The sequence below is a fragment of the Odontesthes bonariensis genome, chromosome 16, assembly GCF_027942865.1.
Source record: "Odontesthes bonariensis isolate fOdoBon6 chromosome 16, fOdoBon6.hap1, whole genome shotgun sequence".
NCBI classification, from domain to species: domain Eukaryota; kingdom Metazoa; phylum Chordata; class Actinopteri; order Atheriniformes; family Atherinopsidae; genus Odontesthes; species Odontesthes bonariensis.
Window position 1 is genome coordinate 8,677,690 of NC_134521.1, and position 21,699 is coordinate 8,699,388.

The following is a 21,699-nucleotide window of genomic DNA, read 5'->3' on the forward strand; positions in this document are numbered from 1 at the left end:
AAAAATAACATGTTGTATCTCTTATGTAACGTGTAAAATGCTGTAAAAGCAAAACTGTAAAAGATGAAGAACTGGATGCAGAGTTAGATGCATTTGTTTAGGAAATCCTCAGAAAACCCTTATTTCGTTGTCCACTTCTGCCAAAGTACTTTATTGGATGTAATAATGCAGCAACAAAACATTTTACAGTGTCGTCAAACCTTCGGCTGAACACAACTCCAACATCTGCTTCTCATGAGGGCTGAGCAATTTTATCGATACTGGGATATATATCGATATTTTGTGTTCCGATAAAGTATCGATTTTTCAGCCGCGAGTATTGAAAAGTCAGACGTTACAATCAGTGAAAACACAGAACATTAAGGTAATACAATACAATGCCAGGGGGTCACATTATAAAAAACAGTGATAAATTAGTTCATAAAAATATTGTATAAAGTGCACAGCTCTCACGTTTGTGACATGTTTGTTTGTTTCCGTTTGTCTGGCGGTGTCATCCTTCCGGTTCAAAGGTCGGACCACTGGTCCAATCAGCGACGATTCATGTCAAATCATACTGTCCCCTTTTTTTACCCCAGAAAATTATGTAAGTGTATCGAACCGCACCGCATCTCATCGTATCAAATCGAATCGTATCGTTGGCTGAATATCGTGTATCGTATCAAATAGAATCATATCGAATCGCATCGTATCGTATCATTGGCTGAATATCGTGTATCGTATCAAATCGTATCGCATCGTATCATATTGAATCGTATCGTATCGAATCAAATCGTATCGGCTGAATATCGTGTATCGTATCAAATCGAATCGTATCATTAGCTGAATATCGTGTATCGAATCGTATCGTGAGATTAGTTAATCGCTACAGCCCTACTTCTCACGCACACATCTGCAGGGATGTCAGTGTGTTATCTCTCTCCTCCAGCCCTGCATATAAATCACACCGGGGAGGTTGAGTACCGTGACGCCAGTGTTTATGGGGTGGTGGACCAAGCTGTGATCCTGGAATGTGGCACTGACGTACCTGACATCTACATATGGAGCTTCACCAAGCCTGGCACTGAAGCTATAAAAGCTGTGGTGTATGATTTGGGGAAAGGACCGAGGATCCAGAAGCTGGCTGAGACCCTGGGACGGCCGACAGTCATCTCTGACAGTGCAGCTATGAGGATTGAGAATCTGCCCCTGGCTGCTCACGGCTTGTTCACCTGCCAGGCCTTCTATGACACAGAGCAGGAACCCCTAGTCTACTACTACTATGTGCACCTAACGGTTCAAGGTAAGACTTACTGTGCATGTTTCTGTTTGTCTGTGTTGCCTCTGTTCACCAACCATGCTGTTCATTATCATTCTTTAGGGGGAAGTTTCTGAAGTAACTTCTCTATAATAGTAACTTTTGTTGAAGTATTTTATTTCTACAGCTGCCTGTCCAGCTTGGATTTGCTTTTGAGTCCTTCATCCTGCCTGCATACACATATTTAGGGACCGAGCAGTGAAACTGCAAGGACACTATTGTACCTGAAGGAGTTATTATTAGTCTTTGCAAAAGGTGCTCGAAAACTCAGGAAATTTTGCAAGCACCACCTGCCAGTCGACGACATGAAAAATATCTGGAGTCCCTCATTGACTCTGTAGCACCTCCTACGATACTTAAAAAAATGGTTCCCCCATTGGGGTTAGTTTTGCGTGGACAACGAAATTCGGTACTCATTCATCACGCACAAAAAGTCTCATGCCGCCATGGTCCCACGTCCACAGGAAGGCGGCCATTTTGGATGGAAGGTGTGTTTTCGTGCCATTTTTGCCCGATTCCGCGCCTTGCATATGATCGAACTCATCCTACAGATTTAATGCTACAGACTTCAAACTTGGCCAGGTTACTCTTAAGACATGGGGGGGGGAAAGAATCATAGAGAATACGCAGCAGGGAGTAAGAAAATGTTCATAAATGATATTGCTAATATGGGATGTCATACAGATTCATGTCAAAAGAGGCGAACTATCCCTTTAAGGGGGATCAGGCTATAGTAGAAGCTGTCAGAGGGAAATTGATTATTTGTTGACTTGAAATATACCTGCATGTGTGGCTTTATCTGTTATGCAGTTCCCGTCAGTAAACCGAACCTCCTGCTGAGTGATGCATCACCAGAGGAAGGATCCACCATGTGGATGCACTGCAGAGTGGAAAATGGGACTGAGCCCATCCACTATGTGTGGCAGCATGAAAGCCACAGTGGAAGCATCACAAACTTCCCACAGAACAGCAGCAGCATCAATGTGACCGACCTCACCCGGGAGCACACGGGCTGGTACCGCTGTGTGGCCAGCAACGCTGTCAACAGAGCGAGCTCCGAGGAACTGTGGCTGAATATCACCTGTAAGCAACTGTTCTGTGTTTGTAGCTTTCAACACTTTTTTTTTAAACTTTATTTTTCGATCTTTTCAGGTTACAACATCAATACAAAAAAAACAAAAAGAAACAAAACAAGATATGGTCACAATTAGATGTGGCAAAACAATTCAAATATCAGCTATGCGACCTCAAAAACAAAAGAGAAACAACAAAAATAAGAAAAACAAAAAATAGACATGCACACATCCAAATGATTGCAAAACCTAGTCATATAAACATACATGCGCATATTCACAAAAACAAAACATCAGGGTAACCGCGGGGTTGTGAGTTGATCGCCACAAACTATAACATCATGGTCATTGCTTTTCATTACCAGAGTACACAAGGCATCAAGATAGGTCATCACCCCCTCCTGCGATGTAGGTGTCCCATTTTTCCCAGAGGGCATCACCTTTGCCCCTTTGTAACCTGAGGCTAAAAGTCAATAGTTCCATAGTTTGGATGTCTTTAATTATGACTTTCCACTGTTAACGGTGGGAGGTTCTGTGTTGAGCCATCTTCTTGTTATGGCTTTTTTACTTGCGGCCATAAAGATTTTCAGGAGGTATTTGTCTTTCTTTGTCTTTACCCAGGTAAAATGATAAACAGGTAAAATCAAAATTATACTGCAGGACTTCTCTAATTATGTTTTGAACTCCTTCCCAAAAGAATTTAAGAGTGGGACAGCTCCAGAATACATGTGTATGATCTGCCATACCATGTCCACATCCTCTCCAGCAAGTAGGTTGTAGTCCTGTCTGCTTAGACTTTTGCTTAGGTGTTATGAAAAATCTGATACAATTTTTCCAGGAAAAATCTCTCCACAGGTGTGAGGTCGTAGTGGTTCAATTCAATTCAATTCAATTCAGTTTTATTTATATAGCGCCAAATACAACAAATGTCATCTCAAGGCACTTAGATAATAAAGTCCAATTCAAGCCAATTGGAATTCAATTCATTGTAATCATAATTATTCATAAAATAATCCAATTTGTTCATATAGAGCCAATTCAAAAACAATTTCCTAGCTAAGGAAACCAACAGATTGCACTGAAAACTTTTTGTTTTTCGGTCCAATCTCCCGGCCTGAGTGTGCCTGAGGCGACTGTGGAGAGAAACGACTCTCCTTTAACAGGAAGAAACCTCTGGCAGAACCAGACTCAGGAAGGGTGGTCATCCGCCTCGACCAGCTGGGGGCTGAGAGGACAGAAAAGAAAGGAAAAACCCACTGTAACACCATTCAAAGTATACCTGTTGGAACAGGGAAACACGAGTTAATGACCACAATAATATCACATATACATAAAGAGAGTAAAGTGAGGAAAGGTGTGACAGATGAGGCCCCCCAGCAGGCTGGGCCTATAGCAGCTTAACTATGGGATGTTTCAGGATCACCTGAGCCATCCCTAACTATAAGCTTTATCAAAAAGGAAAGTTTTAAGCCTGGTGGAATGGGTGTCTGCTTCCCGGACATTTACTGGCAGCTTATTCCACGAGAGAGGGGCCTGATAACTGAAGGCTCTGCCCCCCCATTCTACTTTTAGAAACTCTGGGAACCTCAAGTAAACCTGCAGTTTGGGAACGAAGTGCTCTGTTACGAAAATATCTTATGAGATCGTTTCCACATTGGAAACGGAAAGGGCGAAGCTGATGACATGTCCTTCGACAAATCCCGTAGTTTTAAAATGGCGGAGCGACATGGAGACATTCATTGTCCGTGAAATATTACACATTATAGCTTTATATGTAGTGGTGATTTGTGTGTCAATCATATTTGTCCAGTCTTCAGAAGTGATTACAGTTCCCAGTTCTTTTTCCCATTTCACCTTAATATAGTTTGTTGAGTGGCCTCTTAATTCAGCTATATATCTGTATAGTTCTCCAATGATCTTTCTGCACAGTTTTGTATTATATGCGTTGATAAACATTTCTGTAATACTTGATAAATTTTCCTGTATAAGTCCTTTAATGTTCTTATGAAAGTAATGCCGAAGTTGGAGGTACCAATAGAAATCCTGCCGAGCAAGGCCGTATCTGTCTGGTCGCATCTGGTTTAGAAGTCTATGAAATCCTGGTTTTTACTTAGTAGGTATAATGTGGAGAGTCCTTTCCTCGCCCATTGAATGAAACCTCCATCACCCATACCTGATTTGAAATCTGGATCGTGGGTTGGCCACATTAAAATTCTAATTTCGTTCTGAATGTTGAGTTGTTTCGCCAGGCCAGACCAGATTTCCATAGAGAATCTAATGGGTAAAGACTGGAACAGGTAAAGTAATCTGGGTAAAATATTTGTCTTTATAGTCAAAATCCTATTACCAAGTGTAACTCCTCTTTACCTGATGAAGCTACTGGTATAATTTTTTAGGTTTCAGTTTCACAATTTGGACCGGTTATCAGAAGACTAAGATACCGCTCATGGAGCCCAGGGGTAAACATCAACACTACTCACACAAGATTTAGCTTTCGAAAAAATTGTATTGTCAAACAACAGAACAATATGACAATTATAATGCTCAATATGAAAAATAACAAACTGCGCGCTTAAATAAAAGAAAATAAAAAAGTTTACCCGACATTCACACACACACACACACACGATAGCTTAGCATTTAACCGAATTACCCTGCAGTTTTAGCAATTAGCTCGTCAGTTAGCGGTTTGCAATGTAATTCACACGAGCTGCGGCACTAGCGGCTAATGCACGAGGTAACAAATTAGCATTCAGCGGCTGAATTAGCACTGACGCTAACAACGTTCACTCGACACTCTCGTCCTCAAACTGCACATTTAACTCACCGCCGAGCAGGAAACTTCAACCGAGCACTCAGTGGAGTCAGCTCGCGGTGAATTCCGACGTTTTCACTCGGTTTTTCACACTTCTGGGTATCTTTTGGTCAGAGCGTCCTTCAAGCAGCTGGATGGTGTAACTTCTCCTCCCGCTCTAACTATCTCCCAAGTGCTGTGCGCAACTTGCCGAAGCTGTGCCCTGACGTCATGACGCACGTCTCCCTCTGCTCTGTGCGCTGCAGTTAACACTGTAAATGCCAGCTCCCTTTCATACACATTCATAAACTTAAAAATGGACTTTTACTCTTTTTTTCTTTCAGCTTTTTGACAGCTTATGAAGCCTGGGCTACACTAGATCCAGGGACAGGGAAGCCCATCTGTCTAGTTCCTCCTTTATCTGGGAATTAATACTTGTATAATTTTCCAAGAATAACTGTGATACAGGGCTGGACTGGGACCAAAAAATGGCCCGGGCATTTTTTAGCCATGGCGGCCCACCATGAATATTTATACGATCACACAAGTAGGCTAATCTCATCACTTTTTGTGAAAAATGCAATTAAATCCTAACACAAATGTATTCATTTAAATAAATCACCTCACCTTACAAAAGCAGTTTTTTCATTAAATCGCTCTTCTCTGCCACTCTGTCAATCACTGTGTCAGTATCAAGGGACACAAGAACATCTTTCACAGTGGCCATCAACATAAAGACTTCCAGTTTGCTGGCAGAAAGGCAACTCCTCAGTCTGTGTTTGATGTAGCGGAGGGTTGAAAATGACCGAAAATGACCGAGGCAGGAATATTAATTTCGTATTTCTCCGGTTACCTACCAATCCATTTCAGCAAAGCAATGTTTCACTTATATTACATGGGCAACTTTAACCTGTAACACCTGCAAAAAATATAGTTATCACAAGCTAAAATAACACTGAACACATTGGTGTCTACATGAGAGTGTCATAAACATTAATGACACACTTGATATCTATGACTGATGTCATTGGGTATTTGCAATATCTGCACACCAGTCAACTTTACATAAGCCTACAAAATGGAATGGCACTAGATACGTTATAGCCTTGCCTACATTAATGATGGTTTAAGTACTGTAATGCTAATGACAGGCGCATGCCACTTTTACACCTTCAAATAAAGTAAATCTACTCATAGTCTACGTCAACATGAAATCGTGGGCCGCCCGCCGGTCACTTTTTCTTTTTTTCTTTTACATTAATCAAAAAAAAAGAAAAAGAAATAAACCAACATCACCGGCCCTTGAGGGGCGTCGGCCCACCGGGAAAATGGTATGCCTGACTGTCAGTCCAGCCCTGCTGTGATATGTCCTTTGTTAATTTCACACCCACGTATTTAATAGAGGAAGAGTCCCAGTTGAATTTGTACTTATTTTTAAGATCTAATGATGCCATGAAATTGAATGTCAGGGCTTGTGTTTTATCGACATTAAGGGAGAAGCCTGACAGGGTTCCATACCTCCTCAGGAAGTCCATTAATCTTGGTATTCCTGACTCTGGATTCTTTAGACTGACCAGAACGTCGTCCGCATAAAGACAAATTTTGTATTCCCTTCCTTTTATTGTGATGCCCTCCAGGTCAGGATTCTGTCTTACGGCTTGAGCAAGAGGTTCAATAAAAAGATTAAAGAGCACTGGGCTGGCTGGGCAGCCCTGACGACAGCCACGTTGCAGGTGAATAGTTCCTGACAGGCCTCCGTTTACCTTAATTCTAGCTATAGGCAGAGGTGGAAGAAGTACTGAAGTCTTGTACTTAAGTAAAAGTAGAAGTACCCTGCGAAATATTTACTCAAGTAAAAGTAAAAGTAGTACACCAAAAATGTACTTAAGTAAAAGTAATAAGTACTAACTTTTAAATGTACTTTTGAGTACAAAAGTAAAAGTACTGGGTATTGAGCAGCAATGGGCTGTCTTTCTCCATGTCATGGCTGTGCCATTATAGTTCTTAATTACATAACCGCAGACCTGCCAATGTCACTTCTAAATGCTCACAGCAATAAACAGTATGTGTACTGAAAGATTGGTGTCGATATTGTGTGCGATTGGCAATACAGTGCATAGTTCTACTTCTAATTCTGTGAATGACAACGCATTTACTAGTTTACCACTAACGGATTAAGTAATTTCCTTGCCAACATATTCTCCAACACTGCTCTGTTGAGAGCAGTAAAAGGAAAACAACAACTTATAAAAGGTGCTAGGACTTAATTTTTTTTTTATCAACAACATTCTGTTACCACATCCAGCAGCATGTACAACAAACATGTTGAAGTAGAGAAACTATCTCTGTCTATGTTGGTGTCTACGTGGTGCAAGAGTAAGAGAAGTAAATAAGATTAAAAAAAGACACATGCTGAATTATCAAAATCTGTATTGGAAAGGAACACCATTCACCAAACCAACATGAAAACCATCTGAAAAGAGTTAAAAAAATGTCTCTGACCTAGGAGTGAAGCAACGTTAGCCTAGCAAGCCAGACCCGTGACGCTGGATAGCAGTGTGGGCGGGATAAACGGTTGTCTGTCAAGTTGCCTCTGCACTCAACGCCACGCAATAGGATGGCGCAACAACCAATCAGAGCGATGAAGAAGGATTACGTAGTCAGTGCGACGGACCAACGGAGCAAGCTGGTAAATTAAACTTTTACCGTACCCGGTGGGCAAAACTCCGAAAACGTCCTTTTAAAAAAACTTAAGTGCAGTTATCTGTTCGTCGTGCAAAGAAAACTGTATATCTAAATTTTCTAGAGCCGCTGCCAAAGCCAACTCGAAAGACTGTTTGCTGGGCGCAGCCATTGTTTACCTCTCTCTGGAACTACACACTGAAACGTAGCACCTCTGTCGTCACTAGGTAGCCCGGCCTCCGACCCCGCTCCTCACGATTTGATTGGCCTGATTAAGTTTCGATTTGCAGCCTCGCAAAACGACCACAAGTGACTAGACTAGCCCCGGAGCAAATTCAATTTGCGGTCGCTAGTTCTCAAATGAACTTGATTTGCACTCCCAACCGTAGCTCTTTGCTCACATCCACCATGTCATTTTTACTCTTCTTAAATCTTGTTGGACCCCCCTGGCTAAATCCAGTCCAGTCCCGTACGTGAGGTCCTGGGTGGCCAAAGGACACAGAACTGCCACAGACACACGCAGTAAAAGCAGAAAAAAAAGAGGTAGAGGACAATCCGGACATGCTCGTGATGTGGGGTGTTTTAAACAACTAAATATGGTGAGCAAACATACTGTCTATTAATAGGCCGCCGTGCCAAGCTTTGAATAATAATTTTTTTTTTTTACACGTTAGACATGTTGAGAAATTAATTGCTGGCTGTATACTGAAGTCCCACCTGTGGTGATGTGGGCATTTGCCTATGTTTTGCGTACTAGCCTAAAATAATTATAAATTATCGTCATAACATTTATACCATGGATATTATTTGAAATTGAGGCTTGTAAGTCCCACAGCGTTTCAAGTGGACATTTTCATGTTGTTTTCAGCACCTTTTCTGTATACGTTCCGGGACCTGTACGCGTCTCGTCATCCCTGAGCTGTCATATGTACTTTGCGTTCCGGCACCTTATGATTTACAAATTAAGCACTGACTAAATGTAACGAGTAACGACGTCAGTTCCAGAAATGTAAGAAGTAGAAAGTACAGATAGTTGTCCCAAAATGTAACAGAGTAAAAGTAAAAGTCTGCATTTTTATTTTTACTTAAGTAAGTACAAATTCCAGAAAAAACTACTTAAGTACAGTAACGAAGTAAAAATACTTTGTTACATTCCACCTCTGGCTATAGGGGACGTGTATAGTGCCCTGATGCCTTTAATGAACTTCTCATCGAAAACAAATTTGTCCATGACTTTATATCCCGACTTTGCTACCAGAGGGGAGAACACTTTGGACCTTGTTTACACCAACATAAAGAAGGCCTACAGAGCAGCACCCCGCCCCCTCCTGGGCTCCTCAGACCATCTCTCTGTGATGCTAATTCCTGCATACCAGCCCAGGCTCACCAGAGAAAAACCTGCAGTGAAGAAGGTGAGAGTGTGGCCTGAGGGAGCGATGTCTGCACTGCAGGACTGTTTTGAGTGCACTGAATGGAGCATATTCAAAGAGGCTGCAACAGACAACCAGCTCACCAACGTGGAGGAGTATGCTGCATCTGTATCCGACTATATCAGCTGGTGTATGGAGAAAGAGACAGTAACAAAAACAATAGTCACACGGGCCAACCAGAAACCCTGGATGACCAAAGTGGTGCGAGCGAAGCTGAAAGAACGCAATGCTTCGTTCAAATCTGGTGATGCGGTGGCTCTCAGATCGGCGAGAGCCAATCTGAACCGTGCCATCAGAGATGCCAAGCGAGCCCACAGTCGGAAAATCCAAGGTCTCTTCCAAGATTCCAGCAACACAAGACAACTGTGGCAGGGCATCCAGTCCGTCACGGATTATAAACCCACACCCCCATCCTGTCAGAACGATACCGACTTCCTCAACGAGCCCTGACAACATTCCAGGTCGGCTGATGAAGGAATGCTCAGACCAGCTGGCCCACGTGCTCACAGACATCTTTAACACGTCCCTGAACCAGGCCGTCGTCCCCCGGTGCTTCAAGTCCGCCACCATCGTCCCGGTCCCGAAAACGTCCACAGTCACGTGCCTTAACGACTACCGACCCGTTGCACTCACATCTTCTGTCATGAAGTGCTTCGAAAGGCTAGTTAAGGACCACATCATTTCCACACTCCCCCCATCACTCGACCCGTTCCAGTTTGCTTATCAGCCCAAGCGCTGCACTGAGGATGCAGTCTCCACTGCTCTTCACCTGAGCCTGGAGCACCTGGAGGAAAAGAACACCCACGTGCGGATGCTGTTTCTGGACTTCAGCTCAGCATTCAATACGATAATCCCCCAGGACCTGGTATGCAAATTGGGCCCCTTTGGACTGAAAACACCCCTTTGCAACTGGCTGCTGGACTTCCTCACTGACAGAACCCAGTCTGTCAGAGTGGGGAACAACACCTCCAGTGTCATCACTGGAACCCCCCAGGGCTGCGTGCTGAGCCCCCTGCTGTTCATCCTGATGACCCACGACTGTCTTCCACGCTTCAGATCCAATCGCATCCTGAAGTACGCGGACGACACTACAGTAGTGGGCCTCATCCGGGACAACAGCGTCATCTGGTGGACTGGTGGAGAAAGAACAACCTGATCCTGAACGTCAACAAGACCAAGGAGATCATCGTTGACTTCAGGAGATCCAGACCCAGCCACTCACCACTCCTCATCAACAACTCAGCTGTGGAGGTCGTCAGCAGTACCAAGTTTCTGGGGATGCACATCACAGACAACCTCAGCTGGCCACCCCACATCACATCACTGGTGAGGAAGGGACAACAGCGCCTGCACTTCCTGCGTAGGATGAGAAGAGCTTCCTTCCCTCCTCCCATCCTCCAGACCTTCTACAGAGGAACAATTGAGAGCCTGCTGACCAGCTGCATCTCCCTCTGGTCTGGGAGCTGTAAGGCCTCAGACTGGAAGTCTCTGCAGAGGGTGGTGAGGACAGGGGGGAAGATCATCGGGATTCAGCTCACACCTATCAGAGACATAGCAGACAGGCGCTGCTTGTCCAGAGCCCACCAGATCCTTACAGACCCCACCCATCCCAACCTATTCCCCCTGCTGGCGTCCGGCAGAAGGTTCCGAAGCATCTTCTGCAGGACAACAAGATTGAGGAACAGTTTCTTCCCCCTGGCCATAAGACTGCTTAACGCACACCCATCCATCTCCCCCACATAACAACAACCACCCCCCCCCCCCCCCCTCATTGACATGGACAATTACTCGCACTTTACTTTACACACTTCCGTCTGTGCAATTTCCCTCAGGTTGAGTGCAATATCCTAGCAACACTTTTGCACTAAGTGCATTCTATTTATTTTTATATTCTTATTCCGCGTGCTGGCACATAACACTTCCATACCGTTTTTATATTGTACAGTCTGTATAGCTTTATATCTGTAGAGTTTATCTAGCAATGTTGACCGGAAGTCGAGGAACGACATTTCATTGTCAAAACTCACGTGTGATTTTTGTGCAATGACAATAAAAGAAAGTCTAAGTCTAAGTCTATAGAGAAATTCCCACCCCACCAAATCAAATGCTTTTTCCAGCTTCCATACTAAGTAAAATAGCTCCAATTTTCTCATTTTTTATATGTTCAATAGTGTGGAGGGTCCTCCTTATGTCACGGCAGTCTTTAACTGGACACACTAGTTCAGACACAAACCCAAAAGGATCAGAGGTGGTGGTGATAAAACGGTTTATTGCCAAGACACGGGTAACAGGTGGAAACAGAGGCGCAGGATAATGGAGATGGGAGCAGTAACCAGAAGGTGGGGAATCCAGGGGAAAACAGGGACTGATCTTCTGTGAGGGAGGCTGGTGAGTAGCTGAGACCAGGAGCTGACAGGGAAATAGAGGTTCAGTAATATGCAAAGACAATACTATAGAAAAGACCAGCGTCAAGGCTCAATACCACTGAGGATAAGCAGACGATCTGGTGGCGAGTGGAGGACTGAACCAGGGCTTTATGGGTGAAGAGAGTAGATGTAGATGAGGCTCCATTGATTGCAGGTGTGTGTAGATAATTGGTTCCAGCTCCAAACCAACCTCCAGTCAGGAAACACAGGAAATCCTGACACCTTATATTATCCTGAGTTTGTCTACCTTTAATAAACCCAGTTTGATCTTCATCAATCAGAAGAGGCAACACTTCCTCCATTCTTTTGGTCAAGATGGCTGCATACAATTTATAATCTTGGTTTAAAACAATAATAGATCTATACACTCCCCTCATTCAAAAGCCAGCTCAAAACCCACCTGTTCAAAATCACCTATAACACCTGATAAAATGTTTCTAAAGTCTGTAACAGTGTTTTTCTCTTGTCTTTTTGTTTATAATGTATTGTTTTTGTCTGCTTTCTGTTTGTTCCGTATGTAAAGCGTCTTTGAGCATTTGGAAAAGCGCTATATAAAACTTATGCATTATTATTATTATTATTATTATTATTATTATAAGATCCACATTCCATTGGGTCCTTGCCCCCTTTTGGAATCACCGAAATCATAGCCTCCCTCCAAGATGGGGGGAGTACTCCCTCCCTCAGGATATAATTGAAGCTTTTATGCAGTATTGGTATTAACGGCTCCCTCAGCGATTTATACCATTCTCCCTGAAATCCATCCGACCCTGGGGACTTAGAGGACTTCAGGGAGGAAATCGCCCTATCAATTTCTTCAGCTGATATTTCTTTTATTAATTTTTTGTAATGCAATTTCCCCAGGGAGGGCAGGTCCAATTGGTACAGGAACTCTTCCACTTTAGCGGAATCAAACGGTGTGGGTTGGGTATACAGGGTCTGATAAAATTTCTCAAATGCTTTTTGTATACCCTCCAGTTTATGTGTAACTGTTTTAGTGGTCGGATCCCTAATCTTGTAGACTGTATTTTCCGATTGCTGTTTCCGCAGCCTCCAGGCCAGCAACTTGGATGCTTTGGAGCCCGCCTCATAGTATCTCTGTTTTGAGAACCGGAGGTTTTTCTCTAGCCTGGGCGAAAGCCGACTGTTGACTCCGTCCGAAAAACCCAATAGGAATCTGTTTCCATGGAGGGTGGGACCTTACTCAGCAACTTAAATTCATTGGAGTTCCCTTAACCAATCAGTAATGTTTAGAAAGGACGTAGGTTATGCGCCGAGGTTCATGCTTACTCTCGGGGCTATTTAACATACTCACATTTAATCTCCACGTTGTCATTTTAGGCCTAATATCTAGATGGAGTTTCAAGTGGACACTAGAGTGATCTGATATATCTCTGTGGTTTATCTCACATTCCTTTAGCCTGTGCCTCTCTGAATTATGCACAAATAGATAGTCAATTCTTGAATATGCATTGTGACGGTTTGAGTAGAAGGTAAACTGTCTATCTTGATGGTGGAAATCCCTCCAGACATCCATCAGACCAAGATCCTGAATCCTACTTTTAATCCATCTTTCAGTGGGGGTAATTTTCCTCCTTTGATTAGTCGTGTCCAACTTTGGATTCAAAACTATGTTAAAGTCACCCGCACAGATCGACACTCCAGCAGATTGGAATGCTATTAAGTCAAATATCTTCTTGTAAAATATCTTGTTGCTGCCTGGAGGCGCATACACATTCAACAGGGTCACATCCTTGCAATCTAATTTGCCCCTTACCATAATAAACCTGCCCTCCCTGTCTTTAATCTCCGACTGGAGTTCAAAATGGACCCCATTTGGCATCAAGATTGCCTCGCCCCTCTTGCGTCCTGTTTTAAAGGATGAATAAAAAGTATGTCTAAAACCCATTTTCTTTATCTTTTCGTGCTCTGGATCTGTTAGATGGGTTTCTTGACAGAATATTATTTGTGCCTTTTCCCTTTTTATTTTTGATATCACTTTACTTCTCTTGACAGGAGTTGATAAGCCAGTGACGTTCAGGGTGATAACCTTAAATTCTTTGTTACTCAACTACAGACAAGTATTCTCCCAGACCCTCACTCGCCTCCCCTGTAAACAACAAATAAGAACCGTGGACAGCAAAAGCAGAACAGTCACAGCAACAAAAACGTGACAGTAAAAAAAGGATGGTCTTCCATAGAAGAGGTATTTCCTGAACCTCTTATATAGGGGGATATTTCAGCCGCTGAGTCGCGGGGCCCCCTCAAGTTATCTGCATGGGTGGCTGTCATTCAAACACTACCAACCGACTGCCTTATTCTGAAAAATATATGAAAGTCTTGGCCTATAAAGCAACTAAACTGAATTATGATAGAAGAAAGAAAAAGAAAACACTGTACGTAAAATAAACCCGTACAGGGTGAAGTAGGTCCAACCCGACAATAATTACTTAGTAGCTTTCAACACTTTGATGATTTCTGATTAAATTGGAGTTTTTGTTGTCTTTGACATTTGATGTGCAGAAAATAATAATAACCTCCAAAAAACACTTATTAAAAAATGTCGATTAGAAACAAGCTGGTGGTCAATGGAGCAGCTGCAGAGTCAGGTTTCTATGAGGAGTGAGTCAGTACAAGCCAGAGGAAACTTTAGATCAATAACACGCTGCAGCTGCTAAAAAAACAGCGAGGTGGATTCTTTTTCTGCTCGTTATAACAGACTATATGATGGATGATTCTGTACGTACGGATCTGCGGCCTTCACATCTGAATTGTGTCCTTTCTCCTCAGTCGGTCCAGATGCTCCTCAGGTGGATGTGACTCCGTACAGTTTGACAGAGCGAGGATACTCCGCTCTGGAGACGGAGAACGTCTCTTTGTCGTGCCAAGCTCAGTCCAGTCCAGCCAGCCAGTACGTCTGGTTCTACAACGACTCCCAGGTGCACACCGGGCCGCACTTCAGCATCACAAAGATCCTGCGCGTGCACACTGGAGACTACGCCTGCCTGGCACAGAACTCCTACCTGAACACCCGCTCCAGAAAGACCATCAGCCTGACCGTTTACTGTGAGTGGGACCTCTGATGCTGGATCTTCTCCTTTAGCCTCCCTTGTATTCAGTAAAATTTTGGGCTGGGCAACGATTAAAATTTTTAATCTAATCTAATCTAATTAATCACATGATTTCCCTGATTAATCACGATTAATCGCATTTATACGCAAAATCCAAAAATAAATTCAAAAGTAGTGTATAGCTTTTAGCATTTAGTTTTATTTTAAATGTGCTGCCATATGAATGAAAGTGCCATAACATTTGTTGTGCAAACACACTTTTAACATCAGCATCTTTCTGTAGTTTTTATGTAGAAGCCTCGCTCCACTGTCTGTTTCCTTGAATGACTTGCTGCTATCAGTTGTGTGTTTTGCCTTTAAGTGATTGTCATGATGTGTTTCGGGGAGGACCCAGGTGCAGACACGACGGGAGGCAAAATAAAGTTAAAGGGTTTATTTGACAAAGGAAAATAAACCAAAAGCGCAGCAAAGCTGGAATATCAAAAACTAAACTGGACATGAAACTAGAAAACAACAAAACACTACCAAAAGGACAGACGAGGAAGGCGGACTAGAAATAACAGACCAGAGGTCCGTTTCACGAAGCAGGTTTAGTGAAAACTCTGAGTTTATTAACCCTGAAATGAGGGAAACCCTGAGTTTTCCGTTTCACAAAGGGAGATAACTCAACCCCGAGAAAGAGGGGTAACTCTAGCCTGTTTCACAAAGAGAGGTAACTTAACCTCTCGGTCAGTTACCGGAGTAACAGACTCTCTGAACCTAACCTGGTCGGGACCAGGTTTTATTCAGTGAACCTGGAGTTCACTGAATAAAGTCTCCGCCCTCTTTCAGCCACTCACGCCATTTGATTTCCTCATTCATTCAGTCAGCAGAGCGAGTTCTTCTACTTCTATAAGTCCTTTAGGCACAGTAGGAGGCGACTTTTTTCACAAACATGTCCTTTTGACAACGATCCCGTGGATGAAGGCGCAGCATTACTGCGCAGAGAATTAAATATTCGTCGGAGATGGTTATCAGACAGCTAGATGATAGATGTTTTAGCATTTACAGACAATTATCTTTTTGAGCGGCACCATCAGATTTTTGTTGGGACAAAAGAAAAAAAAGACATAAAAGACAAATAAATATGTGTATGACTAGGCTTAAAAAAGATATATATAGGCCTATTATATTTTATAAAGACACTTGTCTCTTGGGGATGAACTCCCTCAGCCACTGGCCTTCCATAAGAGGTGGTGGTGCTGGGCACCACCCGTTTTACGGGCATCTGCCTTCTTTCTGTTGGCTGAGTAGAAGTCTGTGTTAGTTTAAATAGGCTTAATTATTTAACAGAACATGATATAGATGAGAAGACATAGTTTATGTGTGTGAAAACAGCATTATGTTGGGGATAAAATAACTGCACAGTCAAATAGTCACTTAATATTTATTTCACAGTATAAAACATGATCAAAATGAGGTACCTCCATACCAAGGTCTCACCTTAAACTGCTGCCAAGAGCGCTTCTCCCCCGCGAGATTGCACCTAAATGAAATAAATGAATGAGCTACCATTCAAGCAGTTTCCCTGTAATATTATTGTGATTGCAAAGGACTACATTTAAACTTACGCTTCTGCAGCTGGAGCGGTGTTGCACTTCTTTCTAAAAACGTGTTGAAACTCGCCGTATGAGCGCATTAAGATTTCCAATTCGAGGTTGGTGAAAAACGTAGCCCCTCCTCTTCCCCGTTGCCATGGTGACTCGTCGAATCAGGGCTCCATTGATGCAGGCTTTTTAAAGTTGTGGTGCACGCGCTAAACTCAAGGTGAACCTACTCAGAGTTGGTTAAACTCACTCAAATCAGCGTTTCTGGAACCGATAACTCAGAGTTTTCTATCTCAGAGTAGATCAACTCAGAGATCAGGATTAGACTCAGAGTTGGTTGAACCTGCTTTGTGAAACGGACCCCTGGGGACATGACAAGACTAAAGACCAAAGTATCGAAGACCAAAGTTGAGAAGGAGCGTACTTGTCTGGATGCGTACTTTGAATCGGAACAGTACTTGGTCCTTCGGTGATGACGTTTCAGAAGTACACAGGTACGCAAGTACAGACGCATATTGAGAAACGGCCCTTGTGTCACAATGCAGTAAAATTACACTGTAATTCAAACTTCTGTAAGGTTCCAGTGTTAAATACTCCCTCAGTGCAACAGTCCTCTGTTTAAAGGGATACAAGGTAGTTTAGCGGCAGTATAGCGATCTCTATTGGTCAAACTGAAATTCTACACTGTCGTAAAAATGCCCACCTGTACACATCCACTAACTAAACATCGTGGCGAATGCTGCCGTTGTGTTATTTAGTCAGTGCAGTTAGGTCATCTGATTCACAAGTGTAGACTGCCCACGTAAGATACTATAATCAGAGATTTTCTGTAGAGAGAACTCAAGATAATATGCTATAATCCTGTTGCTGGAGGAAGTGGCCGGGGACAGGGATGTCTGGGTTTCTCTGCTCAGGCTGCTGTCCCCGCGACCCGATCCCCGGACAAGCGGCAGATAATGGATGTATGGATGGACTGTTGCTGATCTTGAATGGGATTCTTCCCTCATCATGGTGTATTCGTGGAGTGATTCCTTTGTATTAGCAGACACTTACAAAAGTTACATCTTAGACAGATGCGCGCAGGCACTACCAACACATGCCGCAATAAACGCAGACTAGCTCTACACTATTCCGATTAGAATCACAAATTAATCAATTTTCATTTGTAGATAACAATTCTTGTTCGGATCAAAACGCTATTCTTATTCTAATCAGGTCAGTCCGTGTATTTCTGAAGCTAGGCTACGTCTCGAACTCAGGGGGGAATTAGAGCACCGTCATCACCTGTCTCTTTACGATCTAAAACGCAGGTCACTATGGTAGATGAACAAGATCACGCTTGGAGAAATTTCACAAAGATGGGAAGTGCCAACATCGAACGTTTCATATTCAGTCTGTGAAAGGCAGAATAGGAAACGCTTGGTGTTGGCTCTTCAACGCAAGCGAACACATAGCTACAACTACAGCTAGCATACAGTACCTAGCTAAGTGCCGTAAACACAAACGACTCTTCTCGCGCATCACGACACTTCAGAAGCGGGTCGCTCCTGCCGAAGTTACATATGGGATTTTCAGCATACAGACCCCTGTTGGGAGCGAGACAGGCTTCATTCGCTTACTATTAACTTGTTTAACCTTTGTTAAACTCCTGAAGGCTATAATTTTAGGTGAAAATGCTACCTAGTGCCCCTTTAAGTAAGACTTAAAACTACATATGAAAGCTCATGTTCATGTAGCAAAGCACATAGCAGACAAAGGAAGTGCTGCGGCCCAATCATCTGTGTTGACGGTTCTCAGGTTTAATAACTTTCCTATGACTTTACTGTCTGTGCCTCCATGCCTTCTCTCTGCAGACCCCCCTGATGGCTCCCCCTCCTGCTCTGTGGAGCCGGCTCTGAATCACACCTCTCTGAGGCTGCTCTGCTCCTGGCCTGGTGGGTTCCCCTCCCCTTCGCTCCACTGGACCGGAGACCCGGTTCTGGCAGGAGAACTAACACATCCCCTCAGCAGGGCCCTCATCTCGCTGCCCTCCGAGAGTCTGACTCCCAACAGCAGCTTGTTCACATGCCTGGGCTCCCATCCTGCCCTGAGACAGCAGGCAGAGTGCAGCGTGCGCACACGTGAGAACAGAAACCACAAAACCCTGAGATGAAGCACTGTTTTATGAATCTTTAACATTTTTACTCCTCTTTCACCAGATGTTCCCCCTGCAGAGCCACAATGTTATTCCAATGTGAGCCGTGACTTACAGCATCTGATGCTGTCCTGCTCCTGGGATGGAGGGGCCCCGAAAGCCTTGGTGTGGTGGGAGGGCCCCGGAGGCCTGAGTAAAGGTGGAGAGGAAAACTCCAACATCCTGGTCCTCCGCTACGGCTCCGCCCACAGTGGGAAGCCCTACACCTGCTACGCTAAGCACCCTCTGGTCCAAACTAAGACCTGCAGACTCACGCTGGGTCAGTGCTCATTCTCACCGCGCCACAGGTGTTAATTTTGGTCGCAGAATACAGCTCACCTGCAGGCTCAGAGCGAGCTCTCATGTGATAACCGATTCTTTCTTTTTCAGGATGAACACGTAACATACTCAATATCTGTGGATGTAAATATTTCAACTTAGGGCTGGGCAACGATTAAAATGTTTAAAGGGATAGTTCGCCTCTTTTGACATGAAGCTGTATGACATGCCATATTAGCAATATCATTGATATCAAGGGAGGCAAAAATAGCGCCAAGCGATGTGAGGTCTGACTTTTTCCTGGAGAACGATTTAGTGATGCAAATGTATTACTCTTTTGAACGGATATTGTTTTGAGAAGCAAAACGCTTTATTTTTTAAACCCCAGCCAACTAGCCGGACTACCTTCATCAACACCAAAACAATGCTGGAACTCTGCTCACAGGACGCAGCAGGGGGTAAGAAAATGTTCATAAATGATATTGCTAATATGGGATGTCAAACAGCTTCATGTCAAAAGAGGCGAACTATCCCTTTAATCTAATTAATCACATGATTTCCCTGATTAATTGCATTTGTACGCAAAATCCAAAAATGAATCCAAAAGTAGTGTATAGCTTTTAGCATTTAGTTTTATTTTAAATGTGCTGCCATATGAATGAAAGTGCCATAACATTTGTTGTGCAAACACACTTTTAACATCAGCATCTTTCTGTAGTTTTTATGTAGAAGCCTCACTCCACTGTCTGTTTCCTTGAATGACTTGCTGCTATCAGTTGTGTGTTTTGCCTTTAAGTGATATTTTAGACTGGAACTACTACGCTGAGAAGACAATTCAACTTGGCAGTGTTTACAGATGACTTTGGTTCTGTCGACTGCGCCGTCTGGAAGAACTTTAAAATGAAAATGGCCGAGTAAAAGTTCCGTACCCTTCTCCATGTTTGGTGGATCCGCCGATTACTTTCTTTTCCGGTTCCGCAGCAGACAGCAACAGACTTTTACAAAATAAAAGCCTGTGAGCAACAGACTTTTACAATAATAAAATAAATAATAAAACAGAGGTGGTTTGTGGCGTAGTGGGTTGAGCAGGCGCCCCATGTACAAGAGGCTATAGTCCTCGCTGCAGCTGGCCCCGGTTCAAGTCCCGCATCAGACGGCCCTGTACTGCGTGTTGTTCCCCCTCTCTCTGCCCCCTGCTTCCTGTCTCTCTGAACTTTCCTATCCATTACAGGCACAAAAGCCCCACAAAAATTTATATAAAAATACATAAATAAATAAAACCTGCGATAATGCGCGCTAAAATATTTATCGCCGTTAAGTAATTAATGCGTTAACGCGATAATAACGAGTTAACTCGCCCAGCCCTTTTCAATTTAAAACACTAAAGAATTAGGACAAAAATACATACAAAGCTGGGCGTCGCCATTTTCCATCTTGGGGATAAAAGAGCATTTTACTGAATATCATTTTAATGTGAGTTATTGAAGCGTATATGATTAGGTCAGAAAGTATTTGGATATTTGTTTAGCTTAGCTTATTCATCAGTGGGTACTCCAGCTTCCTCGTGCCCCCCAAAAAAGCATGCACAGAAATATCCAGAGTTTTTCTCCTGAGCCCGGATAAATGGTGAGGAAAGGCATCCAGTAAAACATGTGCCAGATCAGCGATGCGAGATCCCCTGATAAAGGGAGAGGCCGAAAGAAAAAGAAGAAGATCACTGAAGCAAGTGTTCACATTTAAAGCTGTTGCTGTGAACCCAAAACATAAAGATAAAGGAGCTCTCTGAGAAACGATCAAAACTAAAATCCATCAGGAAAGTGGAGAGCATCTGCACTGGAAAAAATGCCCCTCCAAAAATAAGTAAGAAAAACAACAAATACAAGACGTTTTTGCTTGAAATAAGCAATAAAATCTGCAAATGGAACTAGTGAAAATCAGCTTGTCAAGACTTCTTGAAATAAGATGTGATATTTAGGACTTTTGAGATAAAAGTGATCTTGAAATTAGCTTAAAAACCTCTTCAAATGTCAAAAAAAGCTTGTTTCAGTTGATATGTGACTCAAAACAATTTGTTTTCCAGAGTTTTTCATTTAACAAGATATTCAAGATGTATTGTCTTCAAACAAGTCCCTATATCTGGCTGAAATAGTACTTGTTAGGCAGTTTTGTCTTATATTAAGTGTAATGAGATATTTTGACTAGAAATGAGACAAATATACTTGGTAAGACTTTGATTTTTTCCAGTGTGGAGGGGCCACATGAAGAGTCTGGTACATTCTGAGAAGCAGCAGTGATGGATGATCACAGTAAACTTTCCGCTGTCAGAAGTAACATCTGAACAGAACCGAGCCAAATGCAGAACAGCCTCCATGAGGCAGAAATATTAGTTCATACATACAAAGTGCTGCAAAGCATGAATAAATCCAGAATAAAAGGATTTATATCGTTCTGAAGCAGCTTTCTTAGTACAGATTTTGCTAAACTTGCCATGCAGAGAAGGCTCATGATGAGAAACACATGACATCATCATGACATGCGCAGTGGGTGGTGTTAAAATCCCGTAACTCATCCCTGTATGTGACTCTGTCTTTAATGCAGTCCCTGTCAGTAAGCCAAGCCTCCTGATGAGTGATGCGTCTCCAGCGGAAGGATCCACCATGTGGATGCGCTGCAGCGTGGAAAATGGCACCGAGCCCATCCACTATGTGTGGCAGCACGCGCTCCACGGAGAAAACTTCACAACCTTTGCACAGGGCAGCAGCAGCAGCATCAACGTGAGCGACACCGAGCGCAACCACACGGGCTGGTACCGCTGCGCTGCCAGCAACGCGGGCAGCAGCGCGAGCTCCGACCGTTCGTGGCTGCGCGTCACATGTAAGCATTAAAAG

The 21,699-nt window shown here is 43.3% G+C and overlaps 1 protein-coding gene across 1 annotated transcript; it reads left to right on the forward strand.

The window, feature by feature from the left end:
• The first annotated feature begins 1,167 nt into the window (after positions 1-1,167).
• On the forward strand, positions 1,168-21,696 carry LOC142401917 (V-set and immunoglobulin domain-containing protein 10-like 2). Its single transcript, XM_075487370.1, has 6 exons — positions 1,168-1,282; positions 2,108-2,380; positions 14,493-14,768; positions 18,213-18,479; positions 18,558-18,812; positions 21,410-21,696. Exons 1-6 carry the CDS (start codon positions 1,168-1,170, stop codon positions 21,694-21,696), a joined length of 1,473 nt encoding a protein of 490 aa, XP_075343485.1.
• Positions 21,697-21,699: the final 3 nt, after the last annotated feature.

What these genes read in the sequence shown, in the direction of transcription:
- LOC142401917 (XM_075487370.1), top strand. Translation starts at nt 1,168, where the DNA reads ATGAGGATTGAGAATCTGCCCCTGGCTGCTCACGGCTTGTTCACCTGC. An exon ending in ACTGTGGCTGAATATCACCT is followed by an intron (nt 2,381 to 14,492) that starts GTAAGCAACTGT and finishes CTTTCTCCTCAG; the next exon opens with TCGGTCCAGATGCTCCTCAG. An exon ending in CATCAGCCTGACCGTTTACT is followed by an intron (nt 14,769 to 18,212) that starts GTGAGTGGGACC and finishes TTCTCTCTGCAG; the next exon opens with ACCCCCCTGATGGCTCCCCC.